Raw genomic sequence first — 22,504 nt, 5'->3', positions numbered from 1 at the left:
CAGACGCAACGGCTCACCAAACAGACTCCTGAAATGTGAGACTGGCCTGTGCAGCGCTTATTTTGAAAATTATTTTTAATGGGATAAAATGATATTTCCATGGTTATACTTATATAATTGGGTCAGGGAGATAGTGAAGAATAATTTAAATAAATAAAAAAATTTTTGTTAAAAATATGTTTTTTTGCCATATTTGACGCAGACTCCCCCCTTAACAATGAAGTTATTTATTTGAAATCATCATAACCTAACAATCAGACCCATATGGGTAAGCTTCTGATCCACAATCAGACCCATAAACTTTACATCTCACTTACAATTTCAGGCTTGAGACCAGATATGATAGAATTTGACTTTTTATTACTTAAAGAAAAATTACTCGCTGGAAACCCAGATTCAATGTTACTTGTTATTTAATGCATCATCGCATGAAATGAATGCCTAGTTACTAAAAAAAATAGTTGCTACTAATCATCAGCACACACGTAGATTTTGTAGATTTTAGTTATGTAATTTAAGTGAATGGTAACCACTTTATTTGTAATGTTTTAATGATTTTGCATAATTAATATGCCATTTTTAATATATTGTTTTAGAAAGCCATATACTATTCATTATCTATATAAAAGCATGTATCATCTCCTTTTGTTTTCTTCTTGTCTACATTATTTGAGTGATTACGCATGTATGTGCATTAAATAGATTATTAAATGTCCGATATTATAGCAGTTAACCATCAGAAACAAATTAAATAATGTGATTTTATGTATAGTATCAGCTAACGTGGTTTTCAGAATTACGTTTTGCTTACAAAGGCGTTGGAATCGTCTTTGATCTCTCTTGTCTTTGCTTTGTCAATTTCATTTCGTTTTCATTTTTCAATGTGATTTTGTTTTTCGAGGACTGAGGTTGTGGTTATGACATTGTGTTTGTGTGTGAATGACTTGTCTTGCCTATATTAAAATTAATATTTAAAATCTTGGCAGTTGTTTAAAGAGGATTGATTCTCTATAAGTTTTAGCCCATAAATACTAATACATATTTCAACATGGTAAAAAGGAAGAACCAAGTTTTGATTGATTCAGACAGTAGTGACAGTGAAGGGAGCGGAAGCGATTTAGAAACGGTAAAGTATTTATTTGGTAGATTACTACGTAATTTAATGTATCAGGTCACCTTAAATCCAAGGTTAAGTTAGTATTATTGTATTAATTGAAATATGGGCACAGCTAAACTTTGTAAGTTCCTATTATTTCACAACATGCATTAGAACCGTCAATACGTAAGTGTGAGAAAATTGATTTATTTAACATTAACTTGTCCACATGTAATCCTAAATAGGCTAGCTAAGTTAGATATATTTAATTTAGATTTTAATAAGTAATGATTTATAACGTACTATAAGCTATTTACAACTAGACAGCCTTTGATTTTGTTGGACATAAAATTAATCTACAGTATAACCTAGGCCTAATGATTAATTACAAAGAAACGTGGCTAAAGATTTAATGGTGGGAAAAGCTAAAATGGTAGTAGGGAGAAATGAGAAATAGTGAATCACCAACAGAATCAAATCATTGATATTCATGGCCTTCTAAAAATACTGAAAACAAAATTTCAGACCAAATTGCATTAACAATTTTTCAAATAACAGTATAGTTTTGCTGGTTTAAAATCAATATATAATGATAAATAAAAAATACTGTATGTATTTATAAAAATTTAAAAACAAAATAATAACATATGCTTACTTTTTACTATTTTCAAGGATAAATGTGTCTGACTCCATGTGAAACAAAGTCGATTCGATTGTGTTGGTGGCCGCTTATTATACTGTACCCAAAACTATAATTACCTTTTATCGTTTAACTAATAATAATGAAATCCTGTTATAGTTTGAAGACTATTCAGACTACTAATTGCAAATTAATTTCCATATGCGGTCCATTTGCACTGTTTTGTTTTCATGATTTGTGAACGTGTAATTATTAACCAATCACGTTTTATCTCACACCAATGTAAAGAAGAAGAATCAATCTACATATTGATAATGGTTTTGTTGGTCTTTGCTTTTATGTTGCATTCTCTTTGTACATTGCAAAATGTTATTCTGCCCCGCACTAGTCTATCGGTAGACAGCTGATGACAACAACTGTAGCGCTTGTTACACGTTTGTTTCATCGTAGTTGATCAGTCGTTTCCGCTTATTTTGTATAGGTTATGTTTGTTTTGTTTTATATTTCATTATTAAACTACTTAGTTAGATTCTGAATCATGACAATCAGATGAGTGGAAGTCCTTCAATTGTGACTGACGAACTTGTGAAAAAAATCAAGATTGTGGTCCGTGACGATCGCAGATTGACGTTAGATGAACTTTCTGCGATGTTTCCGCAAATCTCCAGATTCCCTGATATACGAAACAATCACAGAAACTATCGGATATCGGAAATTGTCTGCGAGATGGGTCCCAAAACAGCTGACAGAACAGCACAAGTTGAATCGAGTGCAGAGCTACAGAGAGTTTTTGGAACGCTACGAACTTGAAGGCGATGATTTTCTCTACTCTATTGTTACTGGAGACGAAACTTTGGTTACCCACTATACTATGAGACTAAGAGGAAGTCTAAACAGTTTTCACCTCATTATAAATTTCAACCAGAGCTTTTCCCTTCACAATGAGGAATGAATTTCGCACTTGGCGGGAGATACGATCAAAATTTTTGCAAGAGATGGTACTGCGTCAAGAATTTTCAACACACTAACCTCGAATTGGTCTCGTTTTGAAGGGGATGAGTCAAGCTACGCGGCAGTGTTGCCAACATGTAGAAAAAGTATTCCTTACAGCTGTGAGAGTACCAGTACACTTACTTTCTGGACGTACCTCTTAGAATAAAATACGGGTACGGATTTTTTATAAACTACTATAAGTATAATTTTATGCATTTAAAGTGCAACAAACTATGTATTTCCGAAATAAGCATAAAATTTGGAGCAAAATGTACATCTCAGATTTCTTACGGTACTTTGGGATTATACCGACCACACCAGTATGAAAAACACAAAAATATAAATTTATAGAAACAAACATGATAGAACGAAAAAACAACTGTTGAATTATAAAATTACAAACTTACAAGTGTTTCTAGGTATTGTGATCGGTATTGTTGTCGCTGTTATCTTATCTTTCTCGAGAATCCCGATTACGGCAGGGCCGCGCGGCATCACATGATTTGCACGGTACATAATTGCCTTTCCATTACAATTCAATTTATATTTCTGATCAGCCCCTCTAGAATTTGATATTTTACTGATAGGTACTATCTCGAGGGATGTTTTTCTTTCGCCGGACATCAGCGCGGGCTTCGGCCGAAGGTGATGCCGAAGCCCGCGCTGATGGCCGGAGGCACTCGCATTTTGGGTGGCGGAGTGTGATCAAGAATAAAAACAAGTTTTGAGTGTTTTTTTCAATAAAGAGTTTAGTTTTAGTTTGGTAATGTTTGTTTTTTGTTGAATTTTTGTGTTTGGAGAAAATGTAGAGGTAAAACACGGAAGTACAACAAAGCGACGAACCAGCTGAACGGGCGGCGAGACTCTGCAATCACGTTATCTACTAGACAGCTCGACTTTGACCTCTGTCTGAGGATGGGGAGGGGTTTGCGATAAGACAAATCCTGTTTTTATATTGACGAAATATTGTTCTATGCTAATCTAGTAATCAGTAGAAGCAAAATGTCAAATAACGATTCATGTCTGGGTGTGGTCGGTATAATCCCAAAGTACCTTTCTTACTTGATACTATATAATGTTCAGGTCACGTTTGATGTCAATGAAAATGAAAGGTTTAAAAATGAAAGGTGTGCTGAATGGTCTGGAAGTTTCACAATGTAAGGATTGATGGTGGTGCGAAAGTAAAAGATTACATCTCGCTTTGATGGATCCACATGTTTACTGGGTGACTCTGGGCATGGTATATTCGAATGTTTAAATAAGATGTTTTGATCAGATGAAGACATTTTCCAATTTTATAAAACTGTCTTTGAGATTTACTGGGGAAAACACCAAACATGTAGTTTGGTGTGCTGTACTCCATGTCTTCACAAAATATGTCAACAATGTTTTTGATAGGCAAGAAGAATTTGATGCTAAGTAGGATGATGGAGGCATGCAAGAACGAAACAAAATCCAAACAGCAGTACTCAGATTGATCAATCAGCAACATAAGAGACAAGAATTGTTAGTTTTTGAACCATCAGTAATTACATTATGTAAAAATATGTAAAAGTGTTTGAAAAGGAGTGTAAAATTAATAAGATATAATTGTTTGTCATGAAATTCATTACTATTTTACCCTGTTTTATGTATTTTAGTAAGCATTATTTAAAGTGTGTTATTGGATTAAGAGTAGTAAAAAAGAGACATTTTGAATTTATACAGTACATAAAAAGAAATAGTCCTCCAGAAAATATATTGAAACTCTACATTAAAAATTTGTTAGAATTTTAAGTTGCAGCTAAGTATAGAAAACATAGAACTTGCTTATATTTTTCTCAACATATGCAGACGCTTTCCTAACTATAAATTGTCAACTAGGTTTAACACTAATTTAATTAGTTTTTTCACTTGGTTCTGAAGTAAGAGCTAGGACTATGCATTGGATACTAACCACTTGTGAGTAGGTTTTATTCACTTCAACTATCATACTGATTACTAGAACATAAAAGCATATTTTGTGGGCAGTATTTAGTCAAATATCGACCTACTTTATTTACAAAAATTGCTATACATTTAATAAGTATCGACACAATATCAGCTATCAGGTTTGTTAACCCTTTAGCAAAGGATTCTTAATCCTCCTAGCTTAAATCTAAAATACTAAGATTATAATAAAAAAATAATAAAACTACAAAAATATGAGGACTACAGGAAAAACATTATTTTGGTCATAAACTGACCTAATCTGTCTAGGGCTGCAGTATAAGCGACCACTACAATAGAATCATCGATATTCATGACTATCTAAACCACCGAAACCAGAAAGTCAAGCCGAATTACATTATAGGTAGTTTAAAATTATAGTAGGCTATAGTTCAGCTGTTTTTATGTCTGAAAAAGTAATACTTTTATGATGAATAAAAAACTATCTAGGCTATGTGTATTTATAAAGTAACAAAAAAAACAGTGTAACATTTAGTTACTTTTTACTATTTTTAAGGATTAACGTGCCTGACAGCTTGTGACACATCGTCATTGTACTTGCGGTTATTAACTAAAATATCATACAAATGAATTTACTTTGTTTAAATTAATTTGGAACATTATTGTTATTCAATACTTTTCAAAAATCTTGCAATAATAACTACAATTAGAATGTCTTTGTATTTGGTAGTTTAGGCATTTAGAATTGATAATTTGGTACTCTGATTCGATTGTGGTGATGGCCGCTTGCTATAGTACTGTAGCTACAACTATTTGAATGTGGCACTATTAATTGTGTTCCACCCTACCCAAAAACCTACCACCACACTTAAGTTTAGGTCTTTCATCACTTCAATTTCATTAGCATTGCTATCCAAGTCAATTATTAAGCACTTTCCATTTTTAAAACCAATGAAAATCCTAAGTGGGTCTTATAAACTAAAGGGTGTACTATAGTAAGTGGCCACCAACATAATTGAATCATGATTATCAATTATAAATATCAATACTATCAATTACAACATATTTTAACCTATAGATATTCATAATTAATAATTGCTAGAGCTTTTTTTTATATATTATGAAGTGAGTAGGCTAGTGACACAGGCAAGAACAATGGTGATACAAATGCAGTTATTATCAAAATGGTATGTTTACATTGAATAAGGTTTTAAATGGTTGCAAGATAATGAATGATAATTCAAGATTTGTTGGCCCCTGCACTTTTGCTAAAAAAACCTCGATGTAGTACATAAATTCAAACTCTGATTACTTGAGCGTAAAGGTTATCTTTAACTTTGGGACTACTAATAACATGTTTACGATAACCTAATTTAAACCTACTTATTGCATAATAACAAGTAGTAGGTGAAGACAGAGAAGCTTCCTTCACACCGATACCGCTTTCTTTTAAGAGGCAGAAAACGAGAACTGATCATTTTAATGACATGTAATTTTCACAACAAGTCAAATAAAGTTTCTGCTCTCTAATAATGTAGCCTTTATAGGCCACCATATAATACCAAAGTACTGACAAGCAAAGTAAAGAATTGGATGTAAAAAGAAAAAGTAATGGTATTAAGACAGAATGGACTAAACCTTTATTGACTGCCCATTTGCTATGTGGAAATTGCTGTCCTGAGGATATATCTCATGAATTCAGTAATAAGTCTTTTTACTTGCCAAAACACATTAGAAGTATCTTCATGTATTGATATTTGAAGAACATCATGACTATATATTAAGTGTAGGAAAGAATAAGAATCAATAGTTCATGTTCTTTGTGTCCGTAGTGCCTTGAAAAGTTTAATTTAAAGAGTTTTGGTAGGTTATATTCTGGCAGGGAACTTACTAGTGGACTTGAGGCAAGCGAGCTCTATTAGTGAATAAAGTTGGACTTCTGTAAATGGTGCTGAGATGTACAAGGAGAACACAGAGTGACACAACCCCTTCATGCAACACATCCTGCAGACAGGATTGGCAACCAGGGATAAAATTTATTGGGTGTTAACAATCAAATGCACACATTTTAGATGTTTGTGGAGTAGGTCAACTTATAATCTCACTTCAGGAAGAAATGCCTGAGATTTTTCTTGTGTATAAGCATCTGTAGAAATAATAAACCAATATTTATTATTGAAGAGTAACAAATCAAATAGAACCCTTGGGTGCTACATGGTCCCTTACGTTGACGGTGAAAAATTGATATCATGCACAACAATGGTTTAGATATTTCGATAATTTTTAGTCTTATTCCAGTCATTAATTGAATTTGACGGATTTCAAAACTATTTTATATATAAGAATATTTTTATTGTATTTCTCTCTCTTCAGTTTGTAAATTGACTATTATTTCTTTGGCAACTGATGTGCTGATCGAACATACATGGGTCATGTGTGCCATAATTCCATAAAGTATGGACACATATGTTTTGGATAATTACACTGATTAGTGTGTGGTCCCAATTAATGTGGATAATTGGGAGTTCTACTGTGTTTACAACAGTGGGCTCACATGGTTATCTTTTGGTTAGTGTATAATAAAGTCTTTCAGAGATGTATCTTATTCAACTATAGCAAAAGTGCACCTTGGTCTGACATCACCTTTTGGTAATTACTGCAGTAAAAATAGTATTTTCTCCCTGGAAATCTTTGATAAGTACTGATTATTTCATTATTCTAACTAGAATCTGAAAGTTCATTGCTCACAATCAAATAATGCCGACCTTTGATAATGGAGCAGCTACTATAAACCATCAGACTAATTTAATATAATTTTAGCCAAGTTGTAAGGGTTTTACTTTTTGCATAGCTTCATTAAAATAAGGGTCCTGCTAGATAAAGTAAGAAAATAATCAAGAATGAAGTTTACTATCAGCAAAGCCCTATTAAACAACATTATTGATTGCTCATCAATTTTTTTTTTTCAGGAACTTCTGTCTTTAGCAAAGAAGAAAAAAGTGAAGAATAGTGATGATGATGCTGAATCTCCAGTAGAAACTACAACCCCAAAAGCGACAGCAGCTTATTCTGATTCTGACACTTCTTCGGGCTCAGATGATGATTGGGATGCTAAGGGAAGCAAGAATTCAAGCAAAAAGAAAAAGAAAACAAAGACTGCCCCTAAAAGGACAGTTTCAAAGTCATCGTCTGATGAAGAATCAGGTGATGAAGAACCCGAAAAGATGAACAAGAGTTCCGAGCCGGAAGAAGGTAAACTAATAATATGGTGTCATTATTTTTATAATTACGTTTTTGAGATCATTGGTTTTTATACAGTAACTTTTTAAATATTACGGTATTCATTGTATAATATAGTCTTGGAGGGTTACAGTATTCTTTATTTATTGCTTAGGTGAAGTTTCTGACTCTGAAGGAAGTGACTCCGATTCGTCAGATATGAGTCAAGAGGAGTTCAACGATGGATATGATGAAAATTTAATGGGTGATGAAGAAGATCAACAAAGGTTAGCCCAGATGACAGAGAAAGAACGAGAACAAGAAATATTCAAACGTATAGAACAGCGTGAAGTTATGAAAACAAGGTAAGTTCAGAAAACTTCTGTTAAGTGTAATTGAAACTATTTTAACAAATTGGTTTGATAAAAATTATATTATAAATAAATCTTAAAGATTTTATTTTTACAGATTTATAGACTACTTCTTAGACTTTTCTGTAATTATTGTTTTATTGTTTCAGTAACATACATAAACAGTTAAACTAAAGATTTCTAAAATGATATATAAAAATTGTTCTGATTCTGATTTTAGAACTGTTGTTTTTTTTCAGGTTTGAAATTGAGAAAAAGCTACGGTTAGCTAAGAAACAAGAGATGAAGAAGAAGAAGGGTGGTCATACAGTAAAGAAAAGGGAGGAAATCATGGACCATAAAGAAAGAAGCAAGGAGAGAAAAAAGACTGTTGAAGAAAATAGAGGAAAAGTTGATAAAAAATTTGTTGCCATGAATTTGTTGAAGGCTCGGCGAGAAGAAAGAAGAGAGCGAGGTAAGATTATAGACTTTTAAAACTAAAATTTATAATAGAAACTGAGATAACTATACATTCATAAATAGATATATAAAACATTTCTTAAATAATACAAAAAGAATTATATTTTCAGGGTTGTTGTATCACGTGACGTAACTGAATTATAAATGTCCTGGAACAGTATTAATTTATACTCCAGGTCACTTATAGTGTTTAAAATAAATTTGTTAAATTTTCATACTACCATGTAGAAACTTTATACAAAGAAATCTTCAATACTAGAAAACCTATCAAAATTCAAAACAATATTGAAATGTTAAGCCTCATTTATGTTACTAAGTTGATGAATTTCTGGATCAACAGTAATGTTGGAAATCCATGCTTTACTCTCTGTAGATAATGGTTTTCACCGGTGATTGTACTGTACAGTTGAAAGATAAAAACTTATGAACTGAAACTTATAAGATAAGATAACTTTCTTTCAAAGTACAATAAAAAGGACCCATAATTAAAAATTAAAAAACAAACCGTTATCATCTCCATGCTCCCTATTCTTCCTCTTATGAATATTGTTAACCCTTCAACGCGTTTTGCCGTACTAGGTACGTCATGACACTTTTACTTGAGATCGCGTTTTGCCGTACTGAGTACGTCATGGAGTAGTCGGTTATTTTTGTAGCTGTAACAGACGACTATCGAATGTTTTCAATGAAAAATGTATACCAATCGAAAGGAGAAGATTCAAACTTTCGATTAATTGAGTCGATATCTCGAAAAATCGATCTTTAGAAAAAAATATCTGAGAAATCAGCTGCATTCAAGACGTCATTGCCGTGCAGCCGATCGTTTGTCAGCTTAAGTTTGTTGTTGTTTACAGTCATTTTTAGTGTGATGGTTATGTTCAGCTGACATATTTTTGTGTGTTTTACGTTCCTTTGTTTAGTTATTATTATTAGTTTTACAAGCTAACTATATTGTTTTGAAGAAGGAAATCCCGTTTTGACAGGAACAATTTGTTGTGTTTTATAAACATGAGTTGGGGATGGTTTGTAGGTTAGCTAGCTTTTAGGGAAATTAACCTAAAGTAGGTTAATTTTGTTTAATTTGGCTAATTTTAAACACTAACAACATAGAAGTATAATAAAATAATTATAAACTTGGGTAATTTGCTTATATTATTTATAAAACACAAAATTTCTAAAAAACCGCCAGAAAAATCAACGCAGGAGGGAGTATGACCATGAAAAAAAAATAACGCGTTGAAGGGTTAATTGGTTTATAAGCAAACACTGGTATTTGCTTATGTTGAAAGCACAAAACATATATTTTATTTGTTTAATATTCATATTACATGCAAAACTCAAATACTGTAACGCCATAGAGTTGTAATATGTTTTTAGAGGAGAAAGAGAAGCAGCAGAAGATCGAGTTGGAGAAGAAAAAAGAGGACGAAGAGAAAGTAGAGGTAGAGGGTGAAGAGGAAGATGGGGAAGATGCGTCCGGGAGCAAGACCAAACTAAAGGCATCGGATATCTACAGCGATGATAGTGGCAGTGGTTCGGACAGTGAAGCAAGAGAGCGTCCCAATAAGGCGAGAGCGAGGAGTAGTTCAAGCTCTGCACACAGCTCCTCGGATTCTGAGTCGGGCTCTGACAATAGGTATGTTTCTACTGATACTGTTCTGCTTAATCGCACAAATTAAAAAGATTAATAATGATAACTGTTAAAAATGTATGCATGCCGTGTTTATATAATACTGTACAAGTCACATACAAAAAATATACATGTTTAAATTATTGATTTTACTGTTCTAAACATAAGAAACCCTAAGGTAAAACTTTTTGAAATTATGGTATGGGATTAAGAAAATGTCATATAAATGTTTTTCTCATTTAGTAACAACAATGTATCTAAAATAAGAATATTTTCATCAAACGTTTTCTCTTGTTTTTCTGTCGAATTTAAACGATTCATTGCAAAATAGTAATGTACTACTCGAAAAGTGGAATTAACAAAAGATGTCTGTCTTCCTTCCTTGCAAATACTTCAAAATGACCATTGATTTATCGTGTTAGATTTTGCAACTCTTGCATAAAAATTAGACAAAACAAACAGGATAGATGGCTGTTGACGTGGAATGTTTAATATATTAATGTATGGGAACTTATTAATTGTTCTTATAGGTTTCTAAAAAGAGAACAGTGTAGGCCTACTTTTGAAAATTACTTGGTAACTAGTAAATAGTCCATTGAAAGAACATTCCTCATACTGTAGACCTAACCTTCTCAAATTATCTTGTTTATAATTTATTTATAAATATTAGGAGAAAAAACTAGAAGAATAATAAGAGTTATTTATTAGCAATTTACAAATTATACATTTTTTATAATGAGTCAGTATGGTATTAGCAAATTCCGTTGGTATTGTTAAGACTGTTTGTTGATCACCTGAGCAATAAAGTCTATCATTCCAGGGGCTGGAAAATTGTATTCATGTCTTTCCGCACAATATCTCAAAAATTAAATGGGCTATAGACTTGAAATTGTGCATGAGGCTTCATTTTTATGTTCAGTGATGATGCGTGCCACTTACATGGGATCTGGCTAAGCGTTACAATCTTCTTACATTGGTCTTATGGGCAACCATGATGGCAATGAGTAATAACTGAAATAAATAAATTTATAAGCAAACCAAGTACATTCATAAGAGGTTTTAGCATGTAATATATTAACACACAAAGTCTAACTATCCCAGTAAATACAACTTCATTCTACGGTGACTTGGCGTGTAGCCATTTATTATTTAAACACTGATATGACACCCAATTTAATGAACAAAAATGTGAATGTGTCATGTGGTAAGATCTTGAGATTTCATCTTTAGACTTCTAATTCCCTATGAAACCTAATTGAGTTATATGATAGTGTATGTTTGACCAGAGAATTTGGCTTAGCGTTGTTGAAGCCTATTGCTCATTAGGCTGGTCTAATTTCTCTTTGGTTTGCTGGGAGATGTACAAAAGTCGTTATATCTGGCAATAATAAAATGATCGACCAGATGTAACTGCCGTATGTTAGGGTTTAACATTTTTTAATTAAACCCCAACGAAGCCTATTACGCAACACATGATGTGGTGTACTCCAGAAATGTCATAAGAAGTATAACTTTTTGTAATATGCAACTTTTAATGTTAGTTGCATATGTTTTTATCCTCCAAGGTATACAATTTTAAGTGAATAATTATAATGCAATTTTTTGTTTAATATCTTTAACCCATTGCGGGCGAAAGACACGCACAAGACGTCCAACCGGTTACTCTCAGTTACGTTTGGTACTGTATTGTCCTTCGCAGTATTAGCCTACAATTAATATTAGCTGGAATGGTTCAGCTGTTACTAGTATGATTTTCACTTTTAGTTCTGTCCATAATAAATGGCAGTTGGTCCCATTTGTTGTTTACAATGGGCGATAAATCTGTGTTCTTCAGAACTTGAAAGATTGTTATTAGAAAGTTACAGTGACAGAGAATATGATGTCAACGATGAGTTGTTTGACGATGAATTAGTTTAAGTTTGTCCATGTATATTAGTGTATAATCCTGAGATGTACGAAGCCTTCAAAATTTATTTTATTATTGTAGTTCAGTCCTTATCTAAATAAATAAATGCATATAGTTTTAGATAAAAGTATATGTGTTAAAATAATGCAGTTAAAATTAGCATAAGTAAACTCATTATCTAAGGTTTTTCATCGCTTGCAATGGATTAAGGGAATTTGTTTAGTTTTTGTATCAAAGTCCACCCAGGTATAAAGTTTATCTTATACTCTCTTATATAACTCTCATACTGTGTGAATATTATAATATTTTCCTAATGCAAATTTTAAAATAAAACAAGTTTTATTTGTATTTACTACAATTATAATTGTTTTCAAAGAAAATTTAAAGATAGTTTTATACAATTATTTTAATTTATTATTGTAAAAGTGGCCTGCTGTGTAAGGCTTTTTTAAAGCATTAAAAATTTAAATTTTCGAGCAATCCTTTTTTGTAGATATTTGTTTAGCCAAAGGTAATATACTAATAAAAATATACAAATCAAGAACATTGTGAACAGTGTAATTTCATTTAGTTATTATTTAGAGTCAGGTTATAAAACAAACATATGGTTAGCAATAATTGACCTCTAATTAAAAATGTGTAATATGTAGGTTAAAAATTATAATTCAATGATATTTAGAACTAAAAACTGTGTATTGAAGCTATAGATTAGTAATTTGCTCATTGTGATTATTTGTAAGAAATGTAGAATTATCATACACAAACACTTTAATCAGGTTGAGTATAAGGTCTTTGATAATGTCAGTTTTAATGATAAATGGCCCCATATAGTGCGGTATACTGGTAAGTTGTAATCATTTGCAAGAATGAAGCAATTTTTCTCAACATTCTTGAAATAATATTGCCTTTAAATTAAATATATATATTAAAAGTTCAACAATGTTCTTTTGTGTTTGATAATCACCATTTAGATGGTTTAGTTTAACAAATGTCACTAAATAATCAGTAGTGTAATATAAAATTTTTGTATTACCTTTTAGTAGTTGTTTTGTGAATAAGACGATTTAACGATAACGACGATAACTTATAAATGATGTCTTCATTGAAATATGGTTTTATCATCTCTTTTTTTTAATTTGAAATTACTACATATTGCCAATTCAAAGCTATAATGTAAAATCCTGAACAAAAACACACTATTATTTTATTGGAATGTTTATATTTTGCTAGAATTCTAATGTCCAACAAAGTTTGAAAAATGTTATAATTCAACTATGTAACTGATTTATTAAATATTTTAATTAGCATAATAATATTATTATGTCATTAAAATTATTCTTGATCAAATTTCGATTAAGTACCATATGTTTTTCTGAAATAGTATCAAAGAATACCTAATAATTCACTTTGGAATGAACAGAATGGTTAAAGTAGATTTCATAGAATTTGGATTGTAGCTGCTGTAGTGTATCAACTTGTTAAAATATTGGTCTAATTGGCAGAGAGGAAGCTCAAAATATGGAAACCTACTTGGGTCTGATTGATTTTTTTTTTTTTCTTTATCCTGCAAATACAACTACTTTTAAAAACAGTTCAACTTATAGCTTAAATTATGTATTACGTGGTTCGTTTAAAAGCAAAGAATAATTAACCAATCGATAAAGTTTCAACCTTTAAGCTAATAAGCTTTTTAAGTTACTTGAAAATTTCATTTAAATCTCAGTTATTTAATGAGCTGAATGTCAAATACAGCCATTTATATCTGAGTGAAAGTGACTTACATGGTTACGCAAATGCCGAGTGATGACGCAGAACACAACCGGCCATTATGTGTGGTCCGGTGATCTAAGAAGACAACCACTTGAGACTAAATCCGAACAGAACGAGAAATAAGTTTTGGCCACATTAGAGGCCTCCTGATCGTAAAGATAAATGATTCTAGATCACTGCCATTTAAAGTTTGGAAAAGGAATTATTATGCATTATAGCGCTAAACATAAATAACTATTTTAGGGTTCTCAGGTAATTTATAATAATGTTTTTCAAACGTGTATATTGATATAATGTATGGTTTCACAAAATTATGTGAAATAGAAGCTCCAATCTAGTATTTTTGTATCTTCAAAAATTAATTTATCAAGAATAAAACAAGTTGGTTTTAACAAGACCCAAAAATACCTTCTTATTGAACTAAAAGATGTGCAAAATTACTCCACTGAAATTTTATTAAAACTGCTTTAAAAAAAAGGGGTAACGTTTCCTTATAATCTATAATTAAATGTATTAAAAAAACACAACAGTAGTTGCTTAAAACTAGGAATGAATTTAGAAAATTTAATTCAGTATAGAATAAATTAATTACAATTGATTTAAAGAATTAAAATTAAGTAGTTCATAAATTATTGAAGTTTTTATTGAACAGTTTTAGAATAAGAGTGAGACTTTTTTCTGTGGTGAAGAAGAAAGAAAATATTAAAACAGTGTTCTTTGTTGAATTTACAACTTAAGCAAAATAAAGATTCTCTGTGAATGTTGGAAAATAGTTTTTAGTTTCATTTTTATAATTATAATTAAAAATTATACGTTTAGCATAGTATGATAAATAAATATAATTTGGGCTAATTCTTAGTATTTTCTCTGACACAGGTCTATTGCAAGTTCCAAAGTGAAGGTGAAAAAAGTGCAATTTATATCATCAAAAGAGGAGCTAAACAGAATTAGGCTGTCAAGGCATAAGATGGAAAGGTAAGTTCATAATTATTTGTGTGTATGTGTATGTGCATGCGTGCATAATTTTTTTGTGGTTGAATTATTTAGATAATTTACTAAATCTATTAAATGTATTAGTAGTTTAGGTTTTAAGTTATAGAAAGTTAATAATGCACTTTTACTCAGGCCAAGTGTACCTTCAAATACCAACCATATAAATAATTTTTATATTGTTAAATGTCTTTGAATTCAGTAGTGATTCAATCCCCAACTGTATAAGAAAAAAGTAATTGCACAATTAATTGGCACCTCTTGCTCTCACGTCATCTGGTAATGCTCACTTCTTGTCAAGATTGACATGCTATGGCCAGCTGCCTGACATTATTTTTAGTTTGTTTAGACCGTAGTTTAGTATATTCACAGTGAATTATCTTGTAATAACTATGATCGATTTTGTGAGAGTAAAGAAATAAGTAGTTTGCAGCGTTTGTTTATTACAACTGACCCGGTCATGACAATAGTCCTCGCTTTTTATGCAAATGATACTAAAAATTTAACATAACATTATTTTTCTTCAACAAGTTTCTTTACATTATTACATTTAAGTATGTTTACATTTAACTATGATGTTTCAAAATTATTAACTCTTTGACCACTGTAGACCAGTGTACTTGCAAGCGGAGCACTTGCTATCATCGCTACTGTCAAGTATTCTCGTACTGCACTATCGGCGCTCTGGCAAAATCTTACCGCACCAATCAGCTGTCTGATGTGTATTGTAAATGGCTGAGAGTTGGAGCGAAATGTTGTATAGTGTGGGGGGGGGGTTGGAGGGAAAAGCGAGACATGTATTTCACTATATGCATAACAGTTACGATGTCGCTTTATTTGTTGTTCCATGTTTTTCAAAATACCATGAACTACTTCGAGCACTGTATTCTGTATAAATTGTCCTGTAGAATAAACTGCCTTATTAATATCCTGATAACAATACACTTTCAAAGATTTTTGTATTAGATTGGGTGAAATCTAAAAATACGGAAAATAACCACAAAAGCAACAGAATAGTTATATACAACATTTATGATTACCAAAGGTGAATGAAACAATCACGACGGCACAATCTTAAAGCCAGTGTGGCCCGGTCTGATCAAGTTCGGCTAAGAAAAACTCAGTGCAACTGACTCAGTCGGTTGTACAATCTACAGCAGTTAAAGGGTTAAGAGACATTTGAACAAAAAATGATAAAGGCTGTCAATATTTTTGTCATTAACCACAATTTCAGATTTTGATCATTAAGTCAAAGTCAAAACTCTTTATTTACATGATCTTTAAGATCAGTAGTTGCGTCAATTTACATAATAATACATTTCGTATACATAGACAACAAGAATCAAAAATTTGTACACTAAGGGTTGTTCTGTGGTCTCCATTCCAAGAACTCAGTGACGGAGTAGAATGGGTTGTCTTGCAGCCAGGCTCGCAGATCTTTTCTAAACCGCTGTCGGTCTATCCTCTTGAGGGCTTCTGGTAGTGAATTCCAGATCTTCGCACCGATGTAGCTTGGTTTCTTTTCCGTTGAGGCGTGGGTGTGTACTGGAAGGCAGTAGTTAGTAGCATGTCTTGTATTGTACTGGTGAATTTATACTCCGCTTCTCACTGTTGATGGCATTTTGAGTGAGCGTAGGAGACTACTTCTAGGATGTAGAGGTTGATTACTGTCATAATTTTGAGTTCCCGGAAGGCTTCTCTGCAGGATGCTCTCGGTTCCAAACCTTTAAGGCTTCTAACTGCTCGTTTTTGTTGCACAAGTACTCGCTGCAAATTTCCCATTGTGGTTCCTCCCCACACTGCAATCCCATAGCGAAGATGAGAAGACAGTGTGTGGTAAGCTATTTTTGCACTATCAATGACACTGGCGTTCTTAATTCGACGTATTACGTAGAGTCCTGTGCTTAATCTACGGCAGAGAGTATCCACATGAGGTCTCCAGAATAGCTTGTCGTCCAAAGTAACTCCTAGGTATCGACAAGAAGAAATTTCTTCAAGGTCGGGTAGTCCTGATACATCCTGTTTTTGTCGTCCCAGTATTAGTTGCTGTGTCTTAGTTTCGTTAACAACCAGGTCGTTATTGTGACAGTACTGTATTGCCATGTTTAAGGCCACAAAGCTGTCTATATCCAAATGTTCTGGTCTGGGTCTTCCAAGTAGCAGTACAGTGTCATCAGCATACATGAGTGTATCACTGTATTGTTGAATGAATTGTGGGAAGTCGTTAGTAAAGAGGATAAAGAGTATTGGGCCTAAAACAGAGCCTTGGGGGACTCCTCGGGTTATTGGTTTTGCATCAGAATGTACTATATTTGTTCTTCCATTTTGTACATATTTTATTGCAACTTTTTTGTATTCTTTCAGTCAGGTAGCTTGTGAACCATGACTTGGAAAAGCCTTGAATTCCAAGGGTAGTAAGCTTTGTAAGAAGATGTTCCAGGCAGTCAAAGGCTCTGCTGTAGTCCAGTAGTATTGCTGTAGCGGTGTTTCCTTCTTCAGTTTGGTCAAGTAGGAACTCAACCAGATTAATGAGGGCGGTAGTTGTGGATTTTCCTGTGAGAAAGCCATGTTGATTGGGTGTTAAAAGTTGAAATGTGTTGTGGTGATCAAAAAGTCGTGTTAAAACTATTTTTTCTATTATTTTTGAAAAGGTTGGAATAAGAGAAATGGGGCGGTAATTAGCTGCTTCAGTTGTTGGTCCTTTTTTGAATTTTGGGTACACTTTGGCCATTTTTAGAGCAGAAGGAAAGACTCCTGTTCTAAATGACTTGTTGACAATATCTACCAGAGGGTTGCTCAGTTCATTCTCACACAACTTCAAAAGTTTTGATGAAATGTCATCATATCCGGCTGAGTTCTTTGTCTTCAATGACCTTATGGTGTTAATCATTTCATCCCAGTTTGTTTCTGTTAGGATTAAATGCGGCACATTTCTGTTAAATATTGGCTGGGTTATTTGTTTTCGTGTAATTCCGCTACTTTTTATAGTTTCTTCTGCGATAGATGTAAAATACTGATTGAAGTGGTCTGCAATTTCTTTGGGGTTTGTAGTTTCTTCTCCGTTAATTTTGAGTCTTGTTAGCGAGTTAGCTTCCTCAGCTGTCTTGCGTTCAGTGTTTATTACATTCCAAATGGCTTTAGATTTGTTGTCCGCTTCCAAGATGGTTCTAGCATTTGTCTGTTTCCTCAGCTCTAAGTTGTAAGTCATATTCTTTTTTTAATTGTGAGGCATATCTTTTATGCTCCTCCCTACCACTTGCGTGGTAGGCATTTTGAGCAGCCAGAAATTGCTGTTTTAATTGAAGTGTATTGGGGTCATTGGGAATTGTTTTGCTTTTTTTATTTCTTTGTTTTAACTGAACTAAGGGGCACGCTTGATCTAGTGCTCCCTGGAGAGTGTGACTAAAATTATTGTAGGCTTCGTTTACATTGAAGGATTTATAAACATCTTCCCAGTTTTCATTGGCCAGTAGTTCTTTCAGTTCTCGAAGGTTTCTGGTGCTCATTAGTCTTCTTTTTATAGTAGAGTCATTAGTTGTCTATATCTCTTCGAAAAGTGTGCACAGTTGGCCTGTGTGATCTGATATGGCGGTGTTTATAACTTCCTCATTGATTTCCTGTGTTGGTTCTTATTTTTTCTTATATGTGTCAATTATTTATAAAAATTGTTCAAATAAATTACAATCTCCTAACAACTAACCCTTAAATAATACATGTATGCAATTTTACCCCAACATTTTTTAAAGATTTTAATTTTTGTAAAACAAAAATAATAAATTTGTAGACTAAAAATATTTTTGTGGTTCAATAAACAAAATTTCCTGCACAGACATATTTAATGTTACCTTGTTCATACAAATAAATATTTTTCAAAATAATTTAAGTGTGTCTGTTAGTGTTAAAAATACACAATTTGCATTACATCCTCATAAACTATTACAATTTTGGTAAAATCTAAAAACCGTGATTGTAAAAAGGTTAAATTAAGTGTGATCAAATTTATCTTTCTACCATACTTTATATTTGTTTCTAGAGAGATGTCAAACTGAATCATATTGGATGTACTACCATGTAGAACATCACCACTCTAGTATTTATTTGATATTGAGTTTGTTGTCTGCAAATTTATCAAGTTTTACATTTAAACTAAAATAAATTTTATGGTTTAGAGTAATCACTAAAGATAGGCTGTGTCCATTCAATGTATAAATTATTTAATTTGCTTTCTCAAATTGAATCAAGCCTGCTGCTGGGATAAGAAATAGTAATAGCAAGTTCATCGCTTGATAAATAGTTTGCATGTGAGATTGAGGATTGACAGTCATAACTTTCACTTTCAGATTGGGTTGTGCGTAGTAGAGTGCAATGGCTTGTTGTTTCAGAACAATAAAATAATAAAAGCAATCACCTGGTTATATTTAATTTGTCTTATTTACAAAAATAATTTTTACGTGGTTGGTTGATGTGATTCCTGGATTGCAACTGTTAATTAGGAATAAAACATTTGTGCAATAAGTGATTATATAGAATGGCACAAGAAAAACTGTTAAGTAAACTTGTTGACAAACTGAAGTTTGTTACAATTACTATTGTTTACAAAATTACTATTGTGATGATAATTCCGATAGTGGTAAAAATGACTGGACAGAAAAGGCTGTTGGCTAACAGTGGCACCGGAACAGCATGTATGTGCCTTGAGTATGTTGTGTGACCCTTTCACACCATTAGCCCTTTGGCTGCTAAGAATTTTTTGACATGTTATCCCAAAAGTGCTCAGGTTTTTATAGGATTTTATCCCAAAAATGCTAAGCCTAAAATGGTGAATTTGTAGAGTTTTATTAAAAAAAATCATAAGTTCCTCAAATTTTAACCTATTTCATTGATTTATGTTTTGTTTTGTAGTATAATATATGTAAGAAAATAAAAAAATAATATATTTTGAAAAATACAAAACTATGTAAACAAATAAATAAATATTATTTATTTTTTTATTTTTTTTCAACTTTGACACAGAAAAACATAATTAAGTTTAACTTTTATTTTTTAAATACATTTTTACCTAAAACCATATGTTGTTTTGAGTACATACTGAAATTTTCATGCAAAAATATAGATTTTTACTTATGTAATGAAAAAAACCACAAAATACTTACCCTAGTGTAGATTAATGTCAAGAAATTGGAAAACTGTGAGTCTAATCAAATTTAGATCGATTTTGATCACCCATAATTCGCTAAATTTATAAAACACCAACCATAAAATAAAACTTGATTGTAAACAAAGTCCATAACCTTAAAAACACGAAACAATAAACATCGGAACAACCATAACAATAACAGCTGTCAGCTGTCTGCTCCAACTGCGCAGAGCATACAACACTCTGTGCTATGTAGATCACAGCTACATTTAAGGAAAAGTAAACTTATTCAACTGTCATTTACCGCAATCCACGTGTAAATAACGTAATATTTAGTGCTGGAAACAAAAATTCGCAACAATGAAATATCGTTCCATAGCATTTTTTGGAACAAAGGCCAACTACGATATATCGTTGCATAGCAGCCAAAGGGTTAAAGACTTTTATAGGTACATGTACTTTATTTAACTGGGATTGGGTCATCTGGTGCCTTGCATTGCAAATATTTATTTAACTTTTTTTTTTATCACATTAGTACATTTTTATTTTTGTAAAGAATTACAAAAATAAAATTTTTTAATTGTAATAAGAGCCCAATCCTTTCTAAGTTATAGGTTCTTTAGCTAACCTTAACCAAACATACCCTGATTTTTTGGGTGGTGCTTTAAAAATTCCACCAGTTGAAGTGTTAATAAAACAAGCAAGTTTTTCTGCAATCCAAACCATGTACAGAACTCATTTTCAACTAGCAAATCAATACCTCTGAGAGTTTTAGTTAGGCTATGCTATTTTGGAATATTAAAGTAATGGAATATTTAATTAATCAAATTATTTTTAACATATTAATTTGATTTTGATCTTTTATAGGTTTGTCCATCTACCAATTTTCAACAGAGTAGTTGAAGGTTGTTTTGTTAGGATTGGGATTGGAAATCATAATGGAAAACCTGTGTATAGGGTAAGTAATTCAAATGCAGTTACATATTGTTAGAAATAACGGTACATACCTGTACTTATGTATTATGCATGGGAATTGAACAGAACAATTCATTACACTAATTAGTTTCCACCTGCAACAATTTTAAACAATTGTATTATTCGATTAATTCAAAAAATTTAAATTATTAATCTCATTGTCTTTTAATGACTCGTTTAAGTTATTGTGAACAAACCTGCTTGTAGGGTAAATGGCATCCTGGATAAGAAGTATCATTGCTGTTTACTTTTCTTCCCATATTGATGAGTTATGATTTTGCCAGTTTTTTGTTCAGGATGTTAAAATCCCTCTTTTAAATAAGGATAGTTCAATTATCTACCACTTACTGTTATCTAGATGGGTAACTGGAAGGTATGAAAATAACACATCCTAATAATATTATAAATGCAAAAGTGCCTTTGTTTGTTTGTTTTGCTTTCACGCTTACACTGTTCAATCTATTGTACTGAAATTTTACATGGACATTCTTAGGGTTCCTGGTATGAATGTACACCTATTGTTACTTCGAAAATCCCTCTAGTTCCTCCCTGTCATTTGGTAGGGGATACTGATGCGCTTGCGCAGCGTCAAGGTCACTGTTGCTCGAGTAATGTGTTGAGTCTGTTTCAGAGTCACTGTCAGTCACAGGCACTGGATTTAAACATGAAGGTCCTGGCAATTCCGCCATTGTTCACACAATAAACACTAAAAAAACAATTATAACAACACTACATTACACTACAAATACTCAAACACAGGTACACGGTACGTTAATGGTGATCAATCTCCATCAAGCCAACAAAAACTAACCAAGATCGTTCACAACATGCTGCAAAATAACAATCGGCCACACCGCTGTGCTGTCAATCTCAGACTGGCATAGCAACGGAATAAACTGAGCGGAACCGAAAGGTCCCGAACGCACCACGTGTACGGCCGGCGCGGAACCTAAAGGTTTTGCCGCAGTGAATGTGTTAACAAAGCTGCTAATGCCAATGACTTGTGAATATGAGCTTTCTAAAACTACAGTTTCCTTTGTTCTTTGGCTTCCATGAGTGGTGTCATAGCTAACATCTACTTTTTCCAGTTCAATGCTCCATCAAAACAATGCTTACACAATACAATTCTCAAAAAAATGGCACAATTTCCCTGCCATCATCAGCCATTAGTTCATGTTGATTGGTCTTTTTGAAAGTTTGTGTTTCATATCCAATTTGTTTTATGGCAGCTATCTCGTAATTTCAAAATAGTTTCTTGATTTGTAAAAATTCTTCCAAAGTTTGTTGTTCCTTAGTTGCTCCAATGGAATCAAGCTGTTTTTTTCTAAAGAACCTCACAATTTTTGTTTACTCTTACCTTAATATTACTCCGCGAGAAATGCTGCTTGC

At 32.4% G+C, this 22,504-nt stretch overlaps 1 protein-coding gene across 1 annotated transcript in view; it reads left to right on the top strand.

The window, feature by feature from the left end:
* The first annotated feature begins 971 nt into the window (after positions 1–971).
* LOC124365005 (RNA polymerase-associated protein RTF1 homolog) overlaps positions 972–22,504 on the top strand; it is a 35,354-nt gene continuing 13,821 nt past the window's right edge. Inside the window, exons 1-7 of the mRNA XM_046820879.1 lie at positions 972–1,126; positions 7,628–7,910; positions 8,053–8,242; positions 8,488–8,702; positions 10,085–10,343; positions 14,890–14,988; positions 21,008–21,098. Coding sequence (XP_046676835.1) covers positions 1,049–1,126; positions 7,628–7,910; positions 8,053–8,242; positions 8,488–8,702; positions 10,085–10,343; positions 14,890–14,988; positions 21,008–21,098 — 1,215 coding nt within the window. The 5' untranslated portion in view covers positions 972–1,048. The remainder of the gene's footprint in view (positions 1,127–7,627; positions 7,911–8,052; positions 8,243–8,487; positions 8,703–10,084; positions 10,344–14,889; positions 14,989–21,007; positions 21,099–22,504) is intronic.

The sequence above is a fragment of the Homalodisca vitripennis genome, chromosome 6 (genome assembly GCF_021130785.1).
Source record: "Homalodisca vitripennis isolate AUS2020 chromosome 6, UT_GWSS_2.1, whole genome shotgun sequence".
In the NCBI taxonomy this organism is placed as follows: domain Eukaryota; kingdom Metazoa; phylum Arthropoda; class Insecta; order Hemiptera; family Cicadellidae; genus Homalodisca; species Homalodisca vitripennis.
Note: the sequence above shows the minus strand (reverse complement) of the source record. Positions and strands in the feature narration are given on the sequence as shown.